This window comes from Neopelma chrysocephalum, unplaced genomic scaffold, assembly GCF_003984885.1.
Source record: "Neopelma chrysocephalum unplaced genomic scaffold, ASM398488v2 Primary Assembly neopelma1_63, whole genome shotgun sequence".
Lineage (NCBI taxonomy): Eukaryota > Metazoa > Chordata > Aves > Passeriformes > Pipridae > Neopelma > Neopelma chrysocephalum.
In genome coordinates this window covers 11654063-11674456 of record NW_020897720.1, presented here as the reverse complement: position 1 = coordinate 11674456, position 20394 = coordinate 11654063, and the positions used below count along the sequence as shown (strand labels likewise).

The 20394-nt window shown below is 41.0% G+C and overlaps 1 protein-coding gene across 3 annotated transcripts in view; it reads left to right on the top strand.

Annotated features, from left to right (window-relative positions):
- Window positions 1–20394, top strand: part of CNOT6 (CCR4-NOT transcription complex subunit 6) — a 33552-nt gene that overhangs the window by 349 nt on the left and 12809 nt on the right. For 2 of the 3 annotated variants that reach the window (XM_027682468.1, XM_027682466.1), the window contains exons 2-3: window positions 14840–14953; window positions 17434–17620. In XM_027682468.1, coding sequence (XP_027538269.1) covers window positions 14842–14953; window positions 17434–17620 — 299 coding nt within the window. In that variant the 5' untranslated portion in view covers window positions 14840–14841. Of the gene's footprint in view, window positions 1–1877; window positions 2253–14839; window positions 14954–17433; window positions 17621–20394 lie in introns of those variants that run through there. The other variant, XM_027682467.1, reaches the window with a different exon arrangement.

The following is a 20394-nucleotide window of genomic DNA, read 5'->3' as shown; positions in this document are numbered from 1 at the left end:
CGGTGTGGGGGAGCCCCCCGGGTCGTTTGGGGGTGTCATGGGGGGGAGAGGCCCCCTCTGGGCGTGGGGGGGGGGGCTCCGGAGCGGGGGGAGCTGGGCCTGGGCAGCCGCGGCTGCGGGACCGCCCGGGGGAGGCTCCGCACCCCGGGGGGGCGGCGGGGAACGGCGGCGTTGGAACGGGGGGCGGCGGGGAAGGGGCTGCGCACCCCCGGCCCGGGCCCGGCGAGCGCCCACCGGCGAGCGGGAGGGACGGAACGAGGGAAGGGAGGGAGGGAGCCGGGCCGGGCGGCGCCGCGCAGGAGCCCGGCTGTGTTTGCATCGGGGAGGCAATTAAGAGAAATTAGTATAATGGCATCTGCGAGCCTGAAGTTTTTTGGTGGTTTTTGGTGTTTTTTGTTTTTTTTTGAGGGGGAGTTGGGGTTTTTTTGTGTGGTTTTTTTTTTTTGTGTGTGTGTTGTTTTGTTGTTGTTGTTATTATTGCCGTTGTTTTGGTGTCGGGTTTTTTTTTGTTGTTGTTGTCGCGGTGGTTTTTTTCCCTCACCGTGCGATCGAGTTTAAAATAATTAAAACAAAAGGCAAGAGAGGGAAATGACATCAATCGGGGGTGGGGGGGGAGAGAACTGCCCGTCCACCCCTCCGCGCGCGCGGCGCCCCGCGCCGCTGCCTCCCCCGCCGGAGGGGAGGCCGCTCCGCCTGGCTGGGCGCGCACCGAGGGGCGGCAGCCAGCGCTGCCTGTCAGCTGCGGAGCGCCTCGCCTGCTCCGGAAGGAGCCGCGGCAGCCGCCGGTCCCTGCCGGCCCTCCCCGCCGGCAGCGGGAGCCGCGGCCGCGCTGGCGCCGGGGCCGCAGCGGCGCTCGCTCGCTCGTTCCGGCGGAGGGAGCGGCGGGGCGGGCGGGGCGTGTGGGGGGGGGGAGCCGTGACTGGCAGCGGAGGCGGCCAATGAGGGAGCGCAGCCGCCGTGAGTGGCAGCGGCGGCGGCCAATGGGAGCGCGCGGGGGGCGGGCGCGCGAGGCCGCGGGACGGGCGCATGCAGGGATAAACAGAGGGAATTGGGGCGGGGGGCGGCGGCGGGACCAGGATTGGGGTTTGGAGTGGGATCTGGAGCAGTCGTCTTTCCACAAACGGGCTGGGTGCTAGCGGGGTCACTGCCTCGGTTCGGCTGCACAGGGATGAACGCTTGGCTGACTCCGGAACGGGAGCGGGAGACGGGGAGCTCCCGCACCCCCACGGCCTGTCGTGGCCTTCGCTTCCTCATCCAGAATTTTATGGAGAGCGATAAGCCTGGGATCAGACAAGGCTTTAGAAAAGGAGATATCTATGCACCTGTCTCTGTCTTGATATGGATGGTGAACACGTATTTTACCAGCAGTTTTTCCACGAACATTTAAAATTCACATGAAACCTGCTAGGTTATAGTCCTGGGTTGGCCTCGATGATCTCAGAGGTCTTCTCCAACCTAACTGATTCAGTAATTCTTTCATACTTTACTTTTTCCAGTATATATAAAAAAATATTCAAAACAAATACAGTAAACTAAAGGTTTTGTTGGTTTTTGTAGGCGAGGTTTTTTTGTTTGTTTATTTTGATTTTTTTTTTTTAAATACAGCTCTCTGTATTTCCACAAATGCGTAGAAAATTGTATGGCTGAAAATATAACTTCACGGATGGGTATTTGCATTGTAACTAGAGTTGCAGATCATCTGTTTTTTCATTTGATTTCTGGGGCTTATTTTCCTAATCTAGATTTCACCACAGTGGGTAACTAATTCAAAATTCAAGGGATTAAGAAATACCTGTGGTATTTGTCTGGCTTAAATACAAAGATGTGCAAGTGTTGACTGGTAATTGTATTGTATCTTGCATTTTTTTTCATTCTAGAGCAGGTCTCGTAATTGGGAATTTATCAACATTTCCACTGGGGTAATTTTACAGGATTATCCGCCCTCTGTTCTTCCTGCTGGTTCATCTGGACTCTGTGGAGTTTGCTGCTAGCAATGGAGCCTTCTGTGGGGGTTTATTCATGCTATTACTGAAATGGAGCCCTTCGCATTTGGATTAACTCTTTGTTCACTTTTCACCTGAATCGCTTGGATCAGCCCATGTGTAAAAAGGATACTACCATGCATCCCTTTTCTGTTTGCATTTTGAAGTTGAACTCTGAGTCTCAGTGTGTTCAGGCTGTTTACTGTGCTTGAATTTTAGAGGAAGAACTGAAATATAAAGATAGATGTGACTGTAAAACTGCATGGGCAGGTAAATACTTCTGACGTTTTATATTATGGAAACTTGAAAACACGTTATGAAGGGTCACAAATTGAATGAGCACGGTACCTTTTAAGGTAAAAATCATTAAGATAGGGCTATACTAGATCTTAGGAAGACATTCTTTTAAGCAAGTGCAATGTTCATGATGGAAACCGCTGTCTTTAAAATGGGGTCAAATGCTCCCAGGATTGAGCAAACTAAAAAACCTTTCCCAACACATGAACAAAAGCGTCTGTTTTTTAAAAGCATGGCAGTAAAATAAAAATGGCCTTGTTAATATATCACCAAAAAACGAAGTATTTTTCTTGGTATATTGTGCCATATTGTTTGGCTCACCACCATGCCTAAGAGTCCAGGTGGTGAACCAGAATTCCTCCATCCAGTTGTGCAGCCCCTGTTGCAGAGGCCCCAGTCTGGTTTGCTAACAGACTTTTGAGTTTTAATTTATTTTCTGGTTTTGTCCTGTCATTTTGGCTGTACATTGTGTACGTGCAGTCTGATCATTATATCCCTGTCCCAAATGGGGCTGCATTAAGCAAAGATTCTACACAGAATCTTTAGCAATGAGGATGCCTTTCAGTCTTCAGAATTGAAAGAATATACAAGAATTGACACTTATTTCCATAGGGGTTTTATTGCCAGGAGGTATATATAGTATTAAAGGTTACAGTTGTGTAGCTTTAAAAAGCTACCAGTGACCTTAAAACACCACAAGAATATTCTCTACAGGCCCCACCACTGGATTTTAGCCCTAGTGGCACAAGACAGACCCTTGTCCTGTTGCATGCAATGTATTTGGGGATTTTTTGTCCATATATTTAGATTTTACACTGCTTTTGGTGCCAAAATACTGACATTATTGAATCCAATCTAAATTTAGAATTCTTTGTGGTGTAATTTTGAAAGCTTGATGCATAAATTGCTCAAACTGAGTCACTGCAGGGTTTCATCTGTTTTGTTCCTTCTAAAGTGTTGGTGCTTCACACTTGGAAGTGTGATTATTGTACAGTACCCTGCAAGATTATTAGCATTGTATTAAGTGACATAATTTATGTTCCTACATTGAAATTGGGTTGTAGAAGTCCACTAAACAAGGGAATCTTGGCATAAGCTTGGGGACCTGCGCTCACAATTTCTACACTGAGCTGTTTCTGCAGTTGAAGTCTTGAAGAGTTTACAAATCCTTAGACAGGTCCCATAGAAAAAGCTGTTTAAATGCTTAACATGTAGTTTTAGTTACTAATTACACCTCCAAGATGGTGCTTATTTGGAAAGAAAAAGGTTGGCAACAACTCAATTTTTCCTTTTGTAAGGCTGCAACATGAATCCTTTTGTTTATGCCTCAGAGGCCTTTTTTCAAGTGGATAAATCAAGGAGGGCCTAGGAGCAATAAATGTATACAATTGTTTATTTTAGAACTAAAATACTTGCTGTTAGGATTCCAATTTGTGCTATAATGGAGAAGACTGATTTGATTTAAATTTTTTTAGACTGGGAAGGCTGTTAGTTGTGTTATGGAGGCTGCCAACTAGACATTATGATCACTGCCTGGATATTTGGATGGCTCTCTTGTGTGTCTTAGTTCATTTTCCTGGTATGCAACCTTTTTTCTGCAAGTGAAGTGACTCCCTACCTGAAGACCTTCCTAAAGTTTCTGTGCCATTGTAGAATACCAGTATCTCCAAGGCCTCCTTTGAACTTCCTCCTTTGCTTAGCAAGGGTGCAGCACCTTGCCATGGTTAGGAGACAGTAAATATACCATAATCTCTTATCCTGTGTGTTACAAATAATATGTGCAGCTTTATTGCTTGAGCTGTTTTGGAGTATTTTGATGGGTAAGATGTGGATCCTGCACGTTGACCTGACTTAAGTGGTGCTCCACAAAATTATCTCTCTGCATAGATCAGTTTGCAGAGTCAAGGATCAGAAAAAAACTCCAAGCACCGGCTGTGCTCCAGAGACAGATCTTTTCATATATTTTTTAGAACAAAACCCACATTGAACCGACACCTACAAAGACAGGAAGGCTTGAAACTAAACTAAAACACCACCAGGTTTGAGTGTGCATCATCTGGTGTGTATCACCTGTCAGAGCAGGGAGATGACATCATAATGGCTAAATAATAAAAAGTATTAAGGTGTTTTGTGCCAAACTCTGACCATTAATATTCTTAAATATTCTTTTAAACAAGTTCTAGCAGTTTTCACCCAGCAGAAGAGCTTTGCCCGACAAAGCAAAGGTTGTGTGGACTAAGAAGAGTTTCAGTGCTGCCTTAATCACAGTTCATCCGTAAAAAGAGTACTTTAAAGAAAGAGAATTTTTAGGAACAAGTGATGTGTGTGAAGAACAATTGAGATCAGGAAGGATTCCTGCTTTGATGAGGAGAATCATCTAATATCCACCTCAACAGTGGTCGTGCTCTCTGTGCAGGGAGCAGTGGGCAATATCACCCCATGGTTTCTTCTGGTGTAGTATGTCAGGACTTTTCTCCAGTGACAGAATTTGGAAAGCTGCTTCTTTGGTTGCTCTTTAACTCTACATAATCTGTGTCAGTACCACCGTTGTCAGAATGATACTGAAAACCACCCAGTGACGTGGCTGGAGTGGCGATACTTTATTATTTAGAGAAAAAAACAAACCCACAACCTATAAACCCCACTTTCTTAGCTGAGTATCTTTCTTGGTTTTCACCATTGTCTCACAAACAGCTGCATCAACAAAACAGAGAGAGGTGCTGAAGTGGAACATGGGGACAGGAAAGAAATCTTGCGTTGGCTTTGCTGCGCAAGAGCGTGGTTGTGGAACAACATTTTCAGCCTTGTTGGTTAAATTTGAAGTGAAAACAATCTATGAATAGTTTGGTTGCTTCTGTCAGGATGTGGCTAGATGGGTAGAGCATAAACTGTGTGATGAGTTCTGTAACATCCTGAACTTCAGTTAGTTTAGCAACTCTTAACAAGCAATTAGATATCTAGAACTTGTATTTTAGGAAGGCGAAGATTTTTGGATTTAGATACATCTCTTGTCAAGCTCTAGTTCAGTTCTATAGCAGAAATGCTGAAAATGAGCTCATGTCCAAACTTCATTTAAAGTAGCTGAGTTACCTCTTACTCCTTAGTTCTGTTGTAAGTCTGAGAAATAGTGTTTTGTGTGGTGACTTCGTGTTTTCACCCATGAAACAACAGAAATGTGGTAAGCATTCTGCAGACATAAAGAAAAATGTGGTAAGGAACATGGTGGTGAATGTGCCAATATCTAGAATACCTTACTGAGGAGGACCAGATAAGAAATTTTGCATTAAGTAGTCTAAACAAGAATCAGTGTTCCTTGTATCGAGAAGAATCATAACTAAATTGTCAAAGGTGATTGTCTGGACACACCCAATGCAGGGTAAGTTGGTATTGTGTGAACATATTGGAGTGTAAGGCCATTCTCAGCTTTCTAAAGACGTGTAGGTAAAGCTTTTAAGCTCTGATCTTACTGCCTACATTTTTAAAACTTGAAGCTAAATGTCTTACAACAGAACTCTTCCTTTTATAGTTGATCTTTTAGGTTCCATCTTACTCGTACAGCATGCAATTATGTAATGCAAGTAAATTCTTAAAGTAATTAGTGAACCTGACATCTCTTAATGTATTGGCATTTCAGAATACACTAAAATAGAATGTGCAAGAAGCTGAATGCTGTGTAGTACTCATTAGTTTAGCCAACATGTTTATAGGAGTACCAGTTAAGGTCAGCCTTCGCTTGGCAATTTGGTGTTGTGTTAGTGTTTGTTTTGTATACAGCGGCTTTTTACTATAGGCATAATTACATACAATTGCTGATAATTAAGAACTGTTCGAATCATCTGGACCATGTCTCTGCTACACTGAAAACACTTGGACATCAGATTTCAAATAATTAGATGCTGTGCGTGGTATGGGGTGGGAATTTGAGTTTTTTACCATGATTCTAATACAACAGATCTGTCTTGTAGGTCTGTCTGGAGGATGGAGCAGTCAAGGGCCTCTGTGCTGAATTGTGCCATTTGTATTCTGACCATTGTAGAGTTCTCTTTGGAACCCAAATTGGTCTTTATGGCAACTGAACGTGGAAGTTGATTCTTTGCACTGGTTTTTCACACCATCCAAGGTTTAGAGGATTCCATGTACAGCAGGAAAATACGGGGCTACCCGCTGCTCATCTCTAGGAAATTGTGATAGGTGAGGGTTGGGTAGGAGAAGTAAAAGTTTGGAGAAGTACATCCTCCCTAGCCCTGCCACACACCTTGGAACCAGCCAGTTTGCATTTCCATGAACAAGTAGTTATGAGGGACAAAGTAACCTTAATTAAATTTGAAATACCTGCAGGTCAAAATTTAACACATTCTGACTGAGTTTTGGACTTAAACAAATTTAAAGCCTGTTCTGGTCACTGCTCTCTAGTCTAATCGAGTCTGCCTGATTTGAAAACAGCAAATAAATCCTTAGACATTTATGGCCTGATTGATCTGAACCAGGATGGTTTGCTTAAGTTTCAGGAGCATTGCCTCGTGTTAGTCAGCCTTGGCTAGATTAAGGATTCTGCAGAACTTTTACAGCTTTATAGATTTTTGAAAAAGCATTGAAGCATTTGTTAACTTCTGAATTTTCTCTAGGAGAACTCATATATGCAAATTCAAATAACTTGTCTGATTAGTAATATTCCAGATATACTCACGTGAACTAATGGGTATTGACCTAATCAGTATCTTGTATTTATTATTACATAGTTGTCATGCACGTTCACATCCCACTGCATTATCTTAAATCTGAAAAAGAGGAAGGGTAACTTGTGGGTTTGTATTGGCAGTCACATAAAATTATAATTTTAGAAGTCCTCAAAATATGACAGAGAAGCATTATGTCCCTGATGAAGCCATTAAATCTTAATATGGTAACAGCCACTAAAATGTGATCTTAGCGAGTGAAAAAGCACTTGGAATGAATCAATTGACTTAGTGTTGACTCAACAGCTTTTTTTTATATTTTTAATTTAGATTACTCCAACATTAAGCTATAAATTGGGTTAAAGGGATCTTGACACTTTCCCACATGTCATAGTTGAGTATCTTGGGGGTGGGGAGTGTTTCAGGAGTCCTTCTTGTGCTGCTCCAGTTCTTCCTGTGCCCACAGCTGGTACGTGCCATCCCTCCCCACACCGGGTAAAAGGAAATGTTTAATTCACAGCGTGTGTTCTGAAAAATTCAGGTGTTACCCTTTAGCTGATTTCCCACTCGGATTTTTCTTGGCCTTGTTTTTTTCAATACTAAATGCTTACTGTAAAAAAAACCCTGAACAGCCTTTTTCAAGTAAAATGCCAAGAGTGTTTGCAATAGTCCACAAATAATAGGTGTTTGCACAACAGACTTGATATTTACCTAGAAGTAGCATAATAGTAGGAAAAAAATAAATCTGTGGTTTCTTGCAACACTGATGTTTTCTTTGTATATATTTCAATAGAACAATGTGGTTCATGCCTATGAAGTTAAATGTAAGGTTGTATTTCAATGGATAGGCAAGTGGTCAAGTTTCTGTTTATTCAGCCTCAAAATATTTGTGATTTTAGTGTGCTGTAGTGTGGCTTCCTCTATTTTGAGGCAGATTTAATAATTCCAGGTTGTTTTTTTTCTTTTGGGTGATGGCCCACACCTGCTTTTCTGAACTTTGGTTTATCTACTTGTACAATTGTGTATTGTAGCAAAAGATACATTTTTATTTATGGCATATATGTTAAAATAAATTGTAACAAAGTATATACTGTATAAAATACATGTAGTGTAAATATATATTGTATACTCTATTGTAGCAAAATATATGTTATGTAACAAGCTGTATTTCATAGCAGGATGCAACTGTTCTTCCATACTATGGTGTATACCTGCTAATAGCTGGGAAATCCAAAACTGTAGGTGTATGTTTAGATTTATTTTTAAAAAAGCAAAGTTTCAGTTCACTATGTTCTAAATAAGATATTGATAGAAATAAAATTACATGAAATTTAGAAGGCTTTGTAGGAACAGTGTCAGGCATACAGAAAAAATATTTAATTAGGTGGGTGGGGTGGTCCCATATAATTTTAAATAAGAATTTAGCTGAAGTACATTAAATTTCTTCACGTGACACTTGAGGTCTAGCTGGGATGCCTTGAGTATTTTCTTCCTTTCCTCATCCTGATATCTTGCCTATGAGTAGTTTTTCCATCATTTTTCAGTATTGACATCACTCTCTAGTTTGTTGCCCAGGCATGGTACAGGCTGAGGATAAATAATACAGTCATTGACTCAACTCAGCAAGTCAAGTGTGTAAATTGTGCAAAGACTGACCTTTGTCATAAGCCTGTTCAAGTTGCTTTTTTGTGAGCAGGTGACAGATGTTGCATCTTGTCATCCTGGCCAGGGACAGGGTTGTTGCTTCATTTGCTTGTACATCAGGCTGAAATGTAAGTAAGTTCCCACAGAAATTCATAACTTGCTGAGTAAAATGCCACCAGTGACAGGAAGGTGAAAGAAGTGAGCTTGATTCAGTTTGGAAACACTGTTGTTTAAAAAATGGGTGGTGGGTCTTTGAGTGGGAATGGGGAAACCTGAAGTTTTATAGTAAAAACTGAAATACAGCACTATGATGACACTTAAAGATTTTTTTTTTTCCAAAGCACAGTAGTTATTTTTGAGATGTACTTCTGTTCCCTTTGGAGAGGGTCACTGTTTGGAGTTGAAAGAATTTCTGTTAATTCTAATAAAGCTCAACAGTAGAAATTAACCCTTTAAATACAGGTTAATGCACCTGATTAACCTATGCAATGCTAGAAGTGCTACAACTTTCAGTTATCTAAAAAGAAGTGTACTTTGCCTTCAGTTGGGGTTTCAGACTTTGTTCAGTGTTACTGTTTAACTGATGGATGGGTGAGGGGAGCTGGAAGCCAGATTCTGCTTCCTGCTCTGGGAGAAGAAATTTTGTGTCCATTGTGGTGGTGTCCCAAATTCAGTCCTTTAAACAGCTGCAAATCCACCCATACATTTCTGCTATACAGGAATAGTACAGGAAGCTAGGCTCCCTCAAATATATTTTTTTTCATCTTCCCCACTTAACCAGTTTAATTGTCTTCACCAGCTCCTTTTGTTATCAGACAAAAGTCAGTGTTGATGCAAGAGTGAAGTGGAAATACAGGGTCCTGGGGAGGAGGAACAGCAGCAGGACCAGCTTAGTTCTGCTTCATGTGTTGTAAAACCACAGTGCAAGTGGTGGGGGGAGTGGGTGTGTGGAGGATCCTAAATTAACTTGGAATTCAAGACATAGCAGTCAATTTAAGAAACTATATTTATGGAGGAAGTCATTGAAACCCATTTTCAAATGAAACTTTAGGTTGCATGGAAGAGAGCTTCAAGGTTAAAGGCACGAGGTTACAAATGAATGGTCTGGGATGAGCTTCAAGTGTGAGGGTTTGGAGAGGGAAAGGGAAAAAGAAAGTCCCTCATATGGACTATTGTTTTCTTACAAAATCTCTGAGCAACTGAATAGATTGCTTTCTATCCTGCTACTTTTTCTATCCTGCTACTTTTCAGCAGTTCAAAAATAATTTATTTGACAAGTAATACTGCACTGCATCAATAAATGGGAAACATACTTCAATTATCTTGTTACTTCTCACTTTGTTAGATCTGAATTTGTATAGTTTATTCACTGTTTTCAATTAAAGTAGCAAAAAATTTGAGTAATTCTGCACTTGATCAAGTGTGGTACTACATTGTTTACTTTCCCCTCCTGGCTATCTCCTGATCTGCATCAGTTTGTCAGTAATAAGTAATATCAAGTAAAGGGGAGGGAGGGGAAGTCAAAAGAAGTCACCAACATGTGTTAGGAAGTTTCAGAAGCAGAGTTGTAATGCTTCAGCTCATGATCTTGAGGTACTTCTGAAGATAATTCCCATATGTGTAAATGGATTTTATAGATGCTACGTAGTAAGTGTTGAAATAGTTATTTCAGAGTTGATTAGATCAGTCAGAGTTGTGTCTGAACACTGTGCTGCTCTCATTAGATCATTGTTTTCTACACAGTTTTAGAGTTATGGTTTTCTTTTCCTAATTTTAATTTTGATATGATAGGAGATGATGTTTTAGGAGAGTTTTTGTGGCAAACTCGATATCTACATTTATAATAAACCCTAATACTATAAAGGGTAGATGGTACTTGGCCTACAGGAGTTATCTGATACACTTAGTTTTGAAACAGAGCTGATTTATCTGTGGTGGTGTAGAAAGCATTTCAGGAAATGAAGGCATGCTGTATTATTTTCTGTTGATGCTTAAAAAACCAAACAAAACCTTACTGTTTACTCTCAAAATAACTGCTCAACTACCTATTTTGATTAAATCTTCCTCCTCACTGTGTTACAATTTCATAAAAGTGGCAGAAGAGCAGGACACGAAAAACATCATTGTCTTTCTTGCCCTGTCACTCAGGGCAGACTCTCATTTCTCCATTTTGAAAGCATTATTTATTGGTAGTTTTCGTAGTCATCTGGATCAGAAACTGCCTCACAGTCAAGCTTCCACTTCTCACATGCCAATAGCCATGGACACCATGTCAAAAGTGTTGCCAGTCAATGATCTGAACTCTTTCCATTGTTCTCCAGCAGAGTAGCTCAGTCAGCTTGGCCTCCAGGAACTCGTTTTTTGGGCCTCCTGACACCGTGTCCTTCATGGCCCTGGTGCTGTGGCTGTGAGGGCACCCCAGGAGCACAGCACAGCCACACCCGTGGTGTGGGTGATCACTCCGTCCCCTGTCCAGGACAATTCCAAAGCCAGCACCTGGCCTGGCTGTGCATCCCTGGCTGCTGCCATCTCTGTAATCTGGAGAGACAGGCAGCCCTCGGTGCAGGTGCAGCTCAACCTGTGAACATTTGGCTTTATCTCTAGTGGTCTGTTCCAAAGTGAAGCCAGAGCCAGTGTTCCATCATCCACCTGCTGCTGTAGCCAGCTCTGTCAGCTCTTCTTCTGACAAGTTGCCCCCCCTTGACTTTATAACCTTCAGTTTTTTCCTTCTCTTTCTGATCCTCATGACCCTTGCCCTGCACCCTTCCCTGAAGGGTCTGTCTGCCCCTGCTCTCCCTCACCTTGTCCCAAAGCCTTTCTCTCAGCACCCCCTGTGCAAATAAGGGCTTAAAACTGTGTCTGCACTGAAGGCTCGAGATCTAATTCCCTGTGTCAGACCCTGTGCACTGTTGACCTCATTTAGCTCAGTTTCTTTGGGATAAGGGGTGTTAAATCTGTGTGGAGACTGAGTGATCCAGGGTGGGAGTGGGCAGCCAAACTCCTCTTCAGCTCTCGAGCTCTTCTGTTTTTACAAGTATTGAAAAAACAATTTTGAGAACCTGGTACAAGATAGTAAACAATTTCATTTTCATTCAAACTCACTTAAATGTCCTCGTCAACAAATTTATGTAGTTTGGGGCGTGTTTTGGGAATCCATGTCATATCTTTGTTTATGAAGATTGTCTCCTTTATGAACTGATTTGCTGCATGTGATAACAGCCTAACATCAGTGGTGCTTCCACTGTCTGTGTTTGTGCAACTGAAAATTACAGGTGGTGTAAGCTCTTTTGAAAATGATGGTCGTGATCCTTTAAAAGCTGCAGATATCAATGACTCTGAGGATGTTCAATGCTATTTTATGGGTCTTACAAAAATTGCTTTAGTCTGGCAAAACTGTATCACTTAATCTGATGTTTACCTCAGCTTTAATGTTTAACTGTAGCAGCTCAGCAGGTGCTAAATTTAGATTTGGGAAAGGGAGAAGGGAGAAGAGACAGTGATTTGTAAAAGAGACTGATTTTCTTAAACTACTCCATGCAGTGAAGGTTTGAAATGCAATTCAAGGTATTGTGCTGGTGTTTTATGATGTCCTGTGAAATACAACTCAAATTTAGCCTTGCTGTCAGTTCCTGAGAAGTTTTGAGCTCTGGGTAATGGATAAAGATATGCTAATGCCTGGTGTGACAGTATCCTTGGTGTGGCTGATGTCAGTGATGCTCTTGGTCAGCAGTAATTCCTTCAGCCAGGAGGCTCTCAAGCTGTTGCTGCTTTTTTGGCACCTGATAATCCTACACAGCAGGGAATCATTCACTGAGAAATGCAGCAGTGAGACAGGGAAAACCATCAAGAGCAGGAACTTTAATGAGGGAGGGTAGTGTCATGGATGGACTGGGAGTGCAGGGTCACCAGGATCCAGTGTCAAAACCTCAAATTCCCAAATCTCTAATTGTTTTAGTGCACATTAACAAAACCCACTGGAAAAGTATGTCATCCTCTTCTGGTAGCGAGGAGTGATCTGCTGCTGGTACCAGCAAGGCTGTTAATTAGTGCATGTGATTGAGTGTGCTCTGGGGAGCATTCGTGTTTCTGTACTGAATGAGATTTCTGTCTCTGGTATACCTGCTTCTTGAAAAATTGGAACATATTTATTAATTCAGGGAGCGGCAGGAAGAGACTGAGCAAGGTAAACGTTTCCTGACAAACCAGAGCATTCCTACACGGTGTTGGTCTTTGTGAATTATATATAATACATATAGGAATTTCAGAAGAGATGCTCTGTACATTACTTTGCTATATATTCTTGCACCAGTTGCATAGTTATTGCAAGGAGAAGTTATGCTTTTACTTTTCCAGTGGTTATAATCCAATCTCCTCTCCTTTAATTAGTTTAGTTTGATGAAGAAAGTGTTACACTTGGTGATTCCAGCACCCTGGGTACTCAAGGGCCTTCAGTCTGGAGGGAGCCTCACCCAGCTGCTATTTATAATCACATCCTTTTACCCACAATTCACTTCTTAAAGGGGAATTTCTTTTCATTGCAGAAATCTGGTTTTGGCCAGTAGTGGGGGTGGGAAAGGAAAGGAAAGGAGTGTGATTAGTAAAAGAGCTGTTGTATTAAAGTAAGCATGTGGTGCCTAAAAGCTTTATTTTAATTAAGTTGCAGAGTTAGCAGAAAGTTTTGGTGAGTTTCTGTTGTTTTTTTAACGTGCAAAGTAAACATTTTTCAGTAAAGTCAATAAACAGATAATATGTCTGGTTGATGGCCTTATTTACTAACAGTTATTATTTGTTTATTCTCTACAATGACAACACTCTTCACTTTGTCCAGGGATGTGAAAAAATAAGAAAGCCTTAAAATACCTGGTAGGAAGATGTCCTTAAGAATTTGACCAGTATAGCTGCTCGTTTATTGAGTGGGTTTGGGTAGCATTATGTTATCACTGTAATGTATTTTGTTGCATAATTGCATAGTATTGCTTGTAATGTGTTTGTAAATGTGATTTGAGCCACCATTGTTTAATATCTTTATTTCATATAAATACATTTATAGCTTGTTGCTTGTGCCTTTCTGTATGTATTTAGATGTGGCAGCTTAGGACACGGAAATATTTGCCATAAAAACTCTAGGATATATGTAGGGCAATGCAAAATCATTACTCTTATTTGTGATAAATGTGATTTATACTCGAAGTCCTGTGTAACTTTAAAGCACTGAGCTAATTTATAAATTAATTCAGTGTTGGTTTAGTTATTTAAAAACTCTGTAAGCTGGTTTTCCTCTTCAACTCAGTAAACCCCAGGTGTATTTCTCCTGGGACAGAGGAGAGCTAGCTCATGGTGCAGGGAGGGTTATGGCACAGGGCTTTATTATGGAGCCAGGAATCCTTTTTTCCCCTCCCTCCTCTTTGCACTGAAACAGTACAAGTATGTTGATGTACAGGAAAGCTGGGAGGAGGGTGTTTTTAGAGAGGAAGATTTGCTGCTTCTCTCTCAGGGTCCATGAGTGGGTATGGTAAAAAGAAATAACCTAGAAAAATGCTTCTTGCGAAGTTACCAGGAAAGACGTGAAAAAGAATGAGAAAAATGGAGTTAAATTTCAGTATTAAATACTTGGCTGGAGGAAGTGATAGAAATGTCTACCTTGGGTACAATATTTTCAGATTGCAAGAGTAGGCTGAAGGTTGGATTACAACCTATAATTCTGCAGACTTAAAGAATTGAGGATCTTTTTGAAACCTTAGTTCTTTCATGATGCTGATTTGTGTGAAAAGTTGAGAATTGCAGTAATCCTGGAACTGATAGATAATCAGATTTATTAGCTAATGTGTTCTCTGTGAGTAGAAGTGAGATCCCAGCTGTGGTGATCATCACTTTTTGAAGTTTCATTGTTGAAGAACCAAGAGCTTGGAGTAGAATGGGTTGGTTTTGAAGGACATATGATATACCCATGGAAGGTGGCAGGAGACAAGGTTTAAGTTGGTTTACAGATGTTGGTAAATCATTGGTGGGGTGTTAGGCTGTCACCTGCCGTTCTGGGAGCATCAGAAATCTCTGTTCTTCTATTTTATAGCAGTTTTCCCATTCAGTGAAGTTTGTAAATGGGTGTGGGTTATCTTTATCCACAGGTTTGAAAAATATATGGAGCAAACATCCCATATGAAATCTAACTGAAACAGGAATTACCTTCTGAAGAATTCTCAGTATATAACATCTCAGTTAATTGTTTGTTTGTCTCAACAGGAATGCCCAAGGAAAAGTACGATCCACCTGATCCACGGAGGATGTACACAATTATGTCCTCAGAGGAAGCAGCCAATGGAAAGAAATCACACTGGGCAGAGTTGGAAATAAGTGGTAAGAAACTGAGGCATGGGCCTGAGTTATAAACTCATTGCAAGCAGTATGGGCTGGGACAAGAAGTGTGGAGTGGAATCACCCACCTTGAAGTGAGCCAGCAGAACACCAGGAGAGCAGCTGCCAGCCTTGGGTGTGGAGGGAAGAGCGTGGGTTGGGATAACACGGGGAGCTGGAGGAGAACTAAGTTGGGGCAGGTGGGGAATCCCCCCACATGTAGAAAAGTTGTGAAGATGAGAGTATGGGTGTGAGCTCTTTGTGTTTTAAGAAGATGGAGTGAGTGAAAGCATGAATTTAAAATCTGATTTGTCCAAGAGAAGAGGGTGAGGTTGTGGTTGATCTGTAGGTGTGTGTCAGTGATGTACTTACTGTAAGTGATGGAAAAGCAATGTGTTAGTCCATGACATAGTTTCTATTGAAGCAGAAATTTTCTGTTTAGAAGCAGTCGTAGATTTTACTTTGTTCTTGAGATTAAAGACAATCCCCAAAGCCTCCAAGATCTGTGCAAGCTCTGAGATACTGTTTGAATCTTGGATCTTTTCTCGAAAATAAGATAATGCTCAGAATTTGTAAGCATGAATTTCAGCTGATGTGGGACACCAGTATCACTTGATATGTAGAGTAAATCCTGATTTTGCTGGAAAAAGGGTGTTTACAAGGCAATTCAAGCAAATATTTTAAGAATTAAAAAAATTTTTTGTGATGTTTGAAACTTAGGCTGAATTTCGTTTAAATATGGAGTTTCTTTAAGAGACTGAAAAAATTGGCATGTGGTATTTCTAAAAGACTGTTCAGTAGAGAAATTTATGGAAGAAGGAATAAACATTCAGTTCATCACATTGTGGAGAGCCTTTCCATCCAGTTCATTGAATCTGTGCCTTGCTTCCAGTGGCACGTGCCTTACCATGTGAATGGCATTCTTTACTGGAGGTTACAGATGCAGAAACCCAGTTAAATGCTGCTTCAGGAATCAGCATTATATATCGGCATTAGGCTTGGAATCCTCTTGGACATCTGCTGCTCTGCATAGGAAGTGCATTAAGTGATGGCTCTTTCCTTTCATGCCTGGTAATCTCACTGCAGGCTGATTCCCGCCAGGAGAGGTGGTGTAGGGGAGAGGCTGGATCAGGGATGTGGATTGGAAATCCTGTCAGCTACAAGGGTTTCTTTGATCACAGTCACCTGTTTGCATTGGGGGTGGGGAAGAGGTGTTAATTCAGTTTTAAAAATGCAAAGAACTATTGATTTGTATTTAAAAGCTTTCAAAAGGCTTCTTAACGAGCATTAGAGTAGCATCAATCCTTTAAGAGCTGAACGCATTTGCCTTGCAAAACAAAGTATGCAGTGTTTTTGTTTTATTAGTGTTCACACTGTCTTTTCCTTGCAAAACACTTGGCCATCTAATACAAAAAGCCACAAATGTTTTAACTGCTCTCCTTTAAATCACTGGGCTTTTTTACTGCAGGGTTTTTTTATGCCCCTCACTTTGTTACAGCTCACTGGAAATGATACCTGTGTTTAAACCTTTTGCCACCAGGGACTGAGTCCCAGATACACCTGTATCAGTGTAACTTTCCTCAGGCACTAAATGTGAATTCTTTTGTTTTGAAGAAAATCATTTAAGGAAAAGAATTCTGAAGTGTGTATGTTGGTATAATATTAACCAGACTGTTCTTAACATCAATGAGTCACAGTGGGATTTTTAAAGTAACTTTTTGCCTTGGACAAACTGGTGTTGATTCTCCTCTTCTAATGCTTTTGGTGTACAGTGAGATGACTTCTGTAAATGAAAAAGAATCTACTCCTGGGGGAAAAAAAATCTTGGAGAGAAGAAATGTTTTGAGACCTTCTGATGATATCTCACATTCCTTGCATGTGGCAATGTAAAAATCTTGATTCTGTCACACAAATCCATGTTTCCACCCTTCAGTTTATACAAAAAATCATACCTTTTTTTAAATATCTGGCAATAGTTTATGAAGCTTTTAGTTGAATACCAGATGGAAATCCATCTTCTCAACTAAGCATCTTAGTCACCCTAAATATAGTGTTTCTATCTGTTCTTGGCTGGATTAATGCCATAGAATAAAGATTTTTGGTTTGAAAGATGTGCAGAAATAAGGGCCAAAGCTCTTTCATCTGAAACATAAAGCATAATTGAAAAAATTACACCTCTGGTAATTATTAAATTCATGGTCAGCTAGTAAATATGTCTTGTCTTGTATGAAACTTGAGAAAGTTGTTTAAACCTTAAGTCTGGATTGGAAAAAACAACATAAGCGTCCCTGGCAATACATTGTATTGTCTTGTGTGTTGAAAAATTTTTTATCTATGGAATTAGTGATTAATGGAATTTTCATTGAATAAAATAATAATGATAAAACCCACAACAAAACCCCAACAAAACTTCCCTCAAGTGTGTTATTATTGCTAAATCTGTGTGTTTTAAATGTTCTATTTTCTCTTCCTTCCTTCCACAGGGAAAGTGAGAAGCTTAAGTTCATCATTGTGGACACTGACCCATTTGACAGCTTTGCATCTCAGTGACAATTCCTTATCCCGTATTCCTTCAGACATTGCCAAGCTTCACAATCTGGTATATCTGGACTTGTCCTCTAATAAAATTCGCAGTTTACCAGCAGAGCTCGGAAACATGGTGTCACTCAGGTATGTAAATCTTAACAGGAGTTAAAATTGCTCTTTAATTGTCTTTGTAGCAACAGTTTAAATTCCAGCATAAGTAAGTTCCCCCTTCCTCCCTTCTTATCTGTCTCCTGAATACTCACTGTGGTCTGTGCAGCTACAGCAGTGCTGGCTTTTCTGTGATCTCCTGTTCCAGTGTATGACAGCACAGAATGAGCCTCAGAAGTGCTTGGTTTGATGGCAATCACCTATTTTATATTTATCCAAGTCAGGTTTCCTTTCAGGCATCTCCTTCCAGACTCTTTTACAAATCTTTTATCTGGTGTTTTTCTCATAGAGTAACTGATGCACCAAAAATTTTGCTTTTAACTCATAGTAAGGTAGGAGAGAGGTTAGATTAAACATTTATAATCCTGTTAACTACAGTTTTTTTCCTCTTTGTTCATATTTAGTGATTATTCCTAACAATAGTTCTTATTCTGTTTATTGTATAACAATTACAACATATCTAGTATATCTCCTCCCCACCTTTGCTATGATGTAACTGCATTCCTGTGCAAACTGGGGAGGAGGAAAAAATGTTCTAAACACAGCTTTTTGGTTTGGTTTTTTTTCCCTTCAATTTTGCAATGCTGAGATGTGCAAAGTTAGCATGGAATGAGAACTCCTTTTGAATTGAAACATGCATAGTGATGCCTATGCTGATTATACTTAAGGCTGCAGTATTTCACTTTGTAGAAACACTGTTATGTAAATATATACATTATTTATGTAAGACTAAATATTTGCAGGCAACAGTCTTTGACCCAAAGGAAGAGCCTTATTTTAGGTTTATTAGACAATTGCCAGTAATTGCCTTCATTGCTGTTAATTTTGAAGACATTTATGAACAGCTTTCTTAAATCCCAGAAAGTCTAAAAGTAATGAGAATGTTATTAGAAGTAAAGACCACGACAGAGAAATGGGCTGCCAGCACAGCTTTCATGAAACTGGAAGCAAAGCAAGTTTGTGCATAGAAATATCAGTCATTGCATTTTCTTCTCCTTTAGAAAAGTCTGCTCTGTTGGGGAGGATTAGAGTAGCTGATTAAATTGGTACTAAATGCTCAAATTCCAGAGCAGTTCAAGTCTCAACCCTGGAGGCTGAGCAAAGAGATCCTGCTTTGTGAAGCATAATTGGCAGCTCTGTTTTGTAGTGTGTTGTATAGTTGTTTTCAGCTGTGAAGTAGTCTGTTCTGAGTTCCAGTTCTTTGCATTACTATTTCATTTAAAAGCAGTTATTAGTAACAGGTTTCTTCCCTTCTTTATCCACTCCTGGGGTATTGTGAGCTAGCAACCCTAAATTTACTGGAATATTCTCAAATTCATCTTTGTACTTCATTAACATCCTTTCTGTCTTCTTCCTTTTACAACATTTTTGTGAGTGTAATGCTCATGACATGGAGATGGCTCAGCAGTGTGGAGTCAGCAGGAATGTCAGAAGTCATTACACCTTCTGCCCAACACTCTTCCCGATTTATTCTGGCTGTGAGGCTTCAGCTCTTCCAAGTTTCTTTTGAGTAAAGAAGGCAAAATCTTGTAGATGTGAGATGTGTAGCTAAGGTCTAGGATCACACTAGTTTTCTGTTTATGACCTAAACATAACACTTGAGCCCGGGGCTCTGGATGTGAAAAGCTGTGCATTAATCCACAGCGTTCTCTCTGTCCTCGGCATTTGCAGCTGGTCCGTGGTTGCTTTTCACTGTGGTGAAGGTGAAGAGAAGCCCATAAGCACATCCTGTGTGATGGTGCACTGCAGGTCTCAGCTGGGCCAGGGTCTTATGTTTCAGGCTGGCTCTTACTGCAGACACTTCCCATGGCTTCTGGGAAGTCGTTCAAACCAACAGTAATTCAATGCTGCGCATTGCTGATATCCTGAGCCACAGAAATCATTTGTGCTCTCACCAGTGAGAACTGATAACAGCTTTTCCAGCTCCCACATCTGGAGCTCTGGGTTTGGTCTGTACAGCAGAGCTCACCCAAGGCTCCTTTCATCTCCCTTTTTACTGCAGGTAGTTGAAAAAAGAGGTGTCAGAGCAGTAGGATTTCTGATCTTTGCAAAAAGAGGAGAAAAAATAAACACTATAACATGTTATCTTGGAAAGCTCAGCTGTAAAACAGATTCTCTTGATATGCTTGAAAGAACTTGAGTGCACCCTTGGTACATTTGCAGATGACAGAGTTGGGTGGAAGTGTCAATCTGCTGGAGGGTAGGAAGGCCCTGCAGAGGGATCGATGGACCGATGCCAGTTGTGTGAGGTTCAATAAGGTGAAGTGCCAGGTCCTGCACTCTGATCCCAACAGCCCCCTGCAGTGCTCCAGGCTGGAGGAACAGTGTCTGCAAAGCTGCCTGGGGAGAAAGGACCTGGGAGTGCTGGTTGACAGTGGCTGAGCATGAGCCAGTGTGTGCCCAGATGGCCAAGAAGGCCAATGGCATCGTGGCCTGTGTCAGCAGTAGTGTGGCCAGCAGGACCAGGGCAGGGATCATCCCCTTGCACTTGACAATGGTGAGGCCACACCTTGAATCCTGCCTTCAGTTTTGGGCCCCTCACAACAAGAAAGACATTGACAGCTTCAAATGCTGTTACATAGAAATCTAAAAGAGTTAAGATAACTCTTGGCATCCAGCTTTCCTTTTTTCTTTTCTTTCTTTTTTTCATGTTTTGTTGCCCAAAAATACCCTACAAGTCTCTAGGCACCAAGCTGTAAAAACTTCAAAGCAGCAACTTTATATTGACTGTGATTCTATGAAAGTCTTTG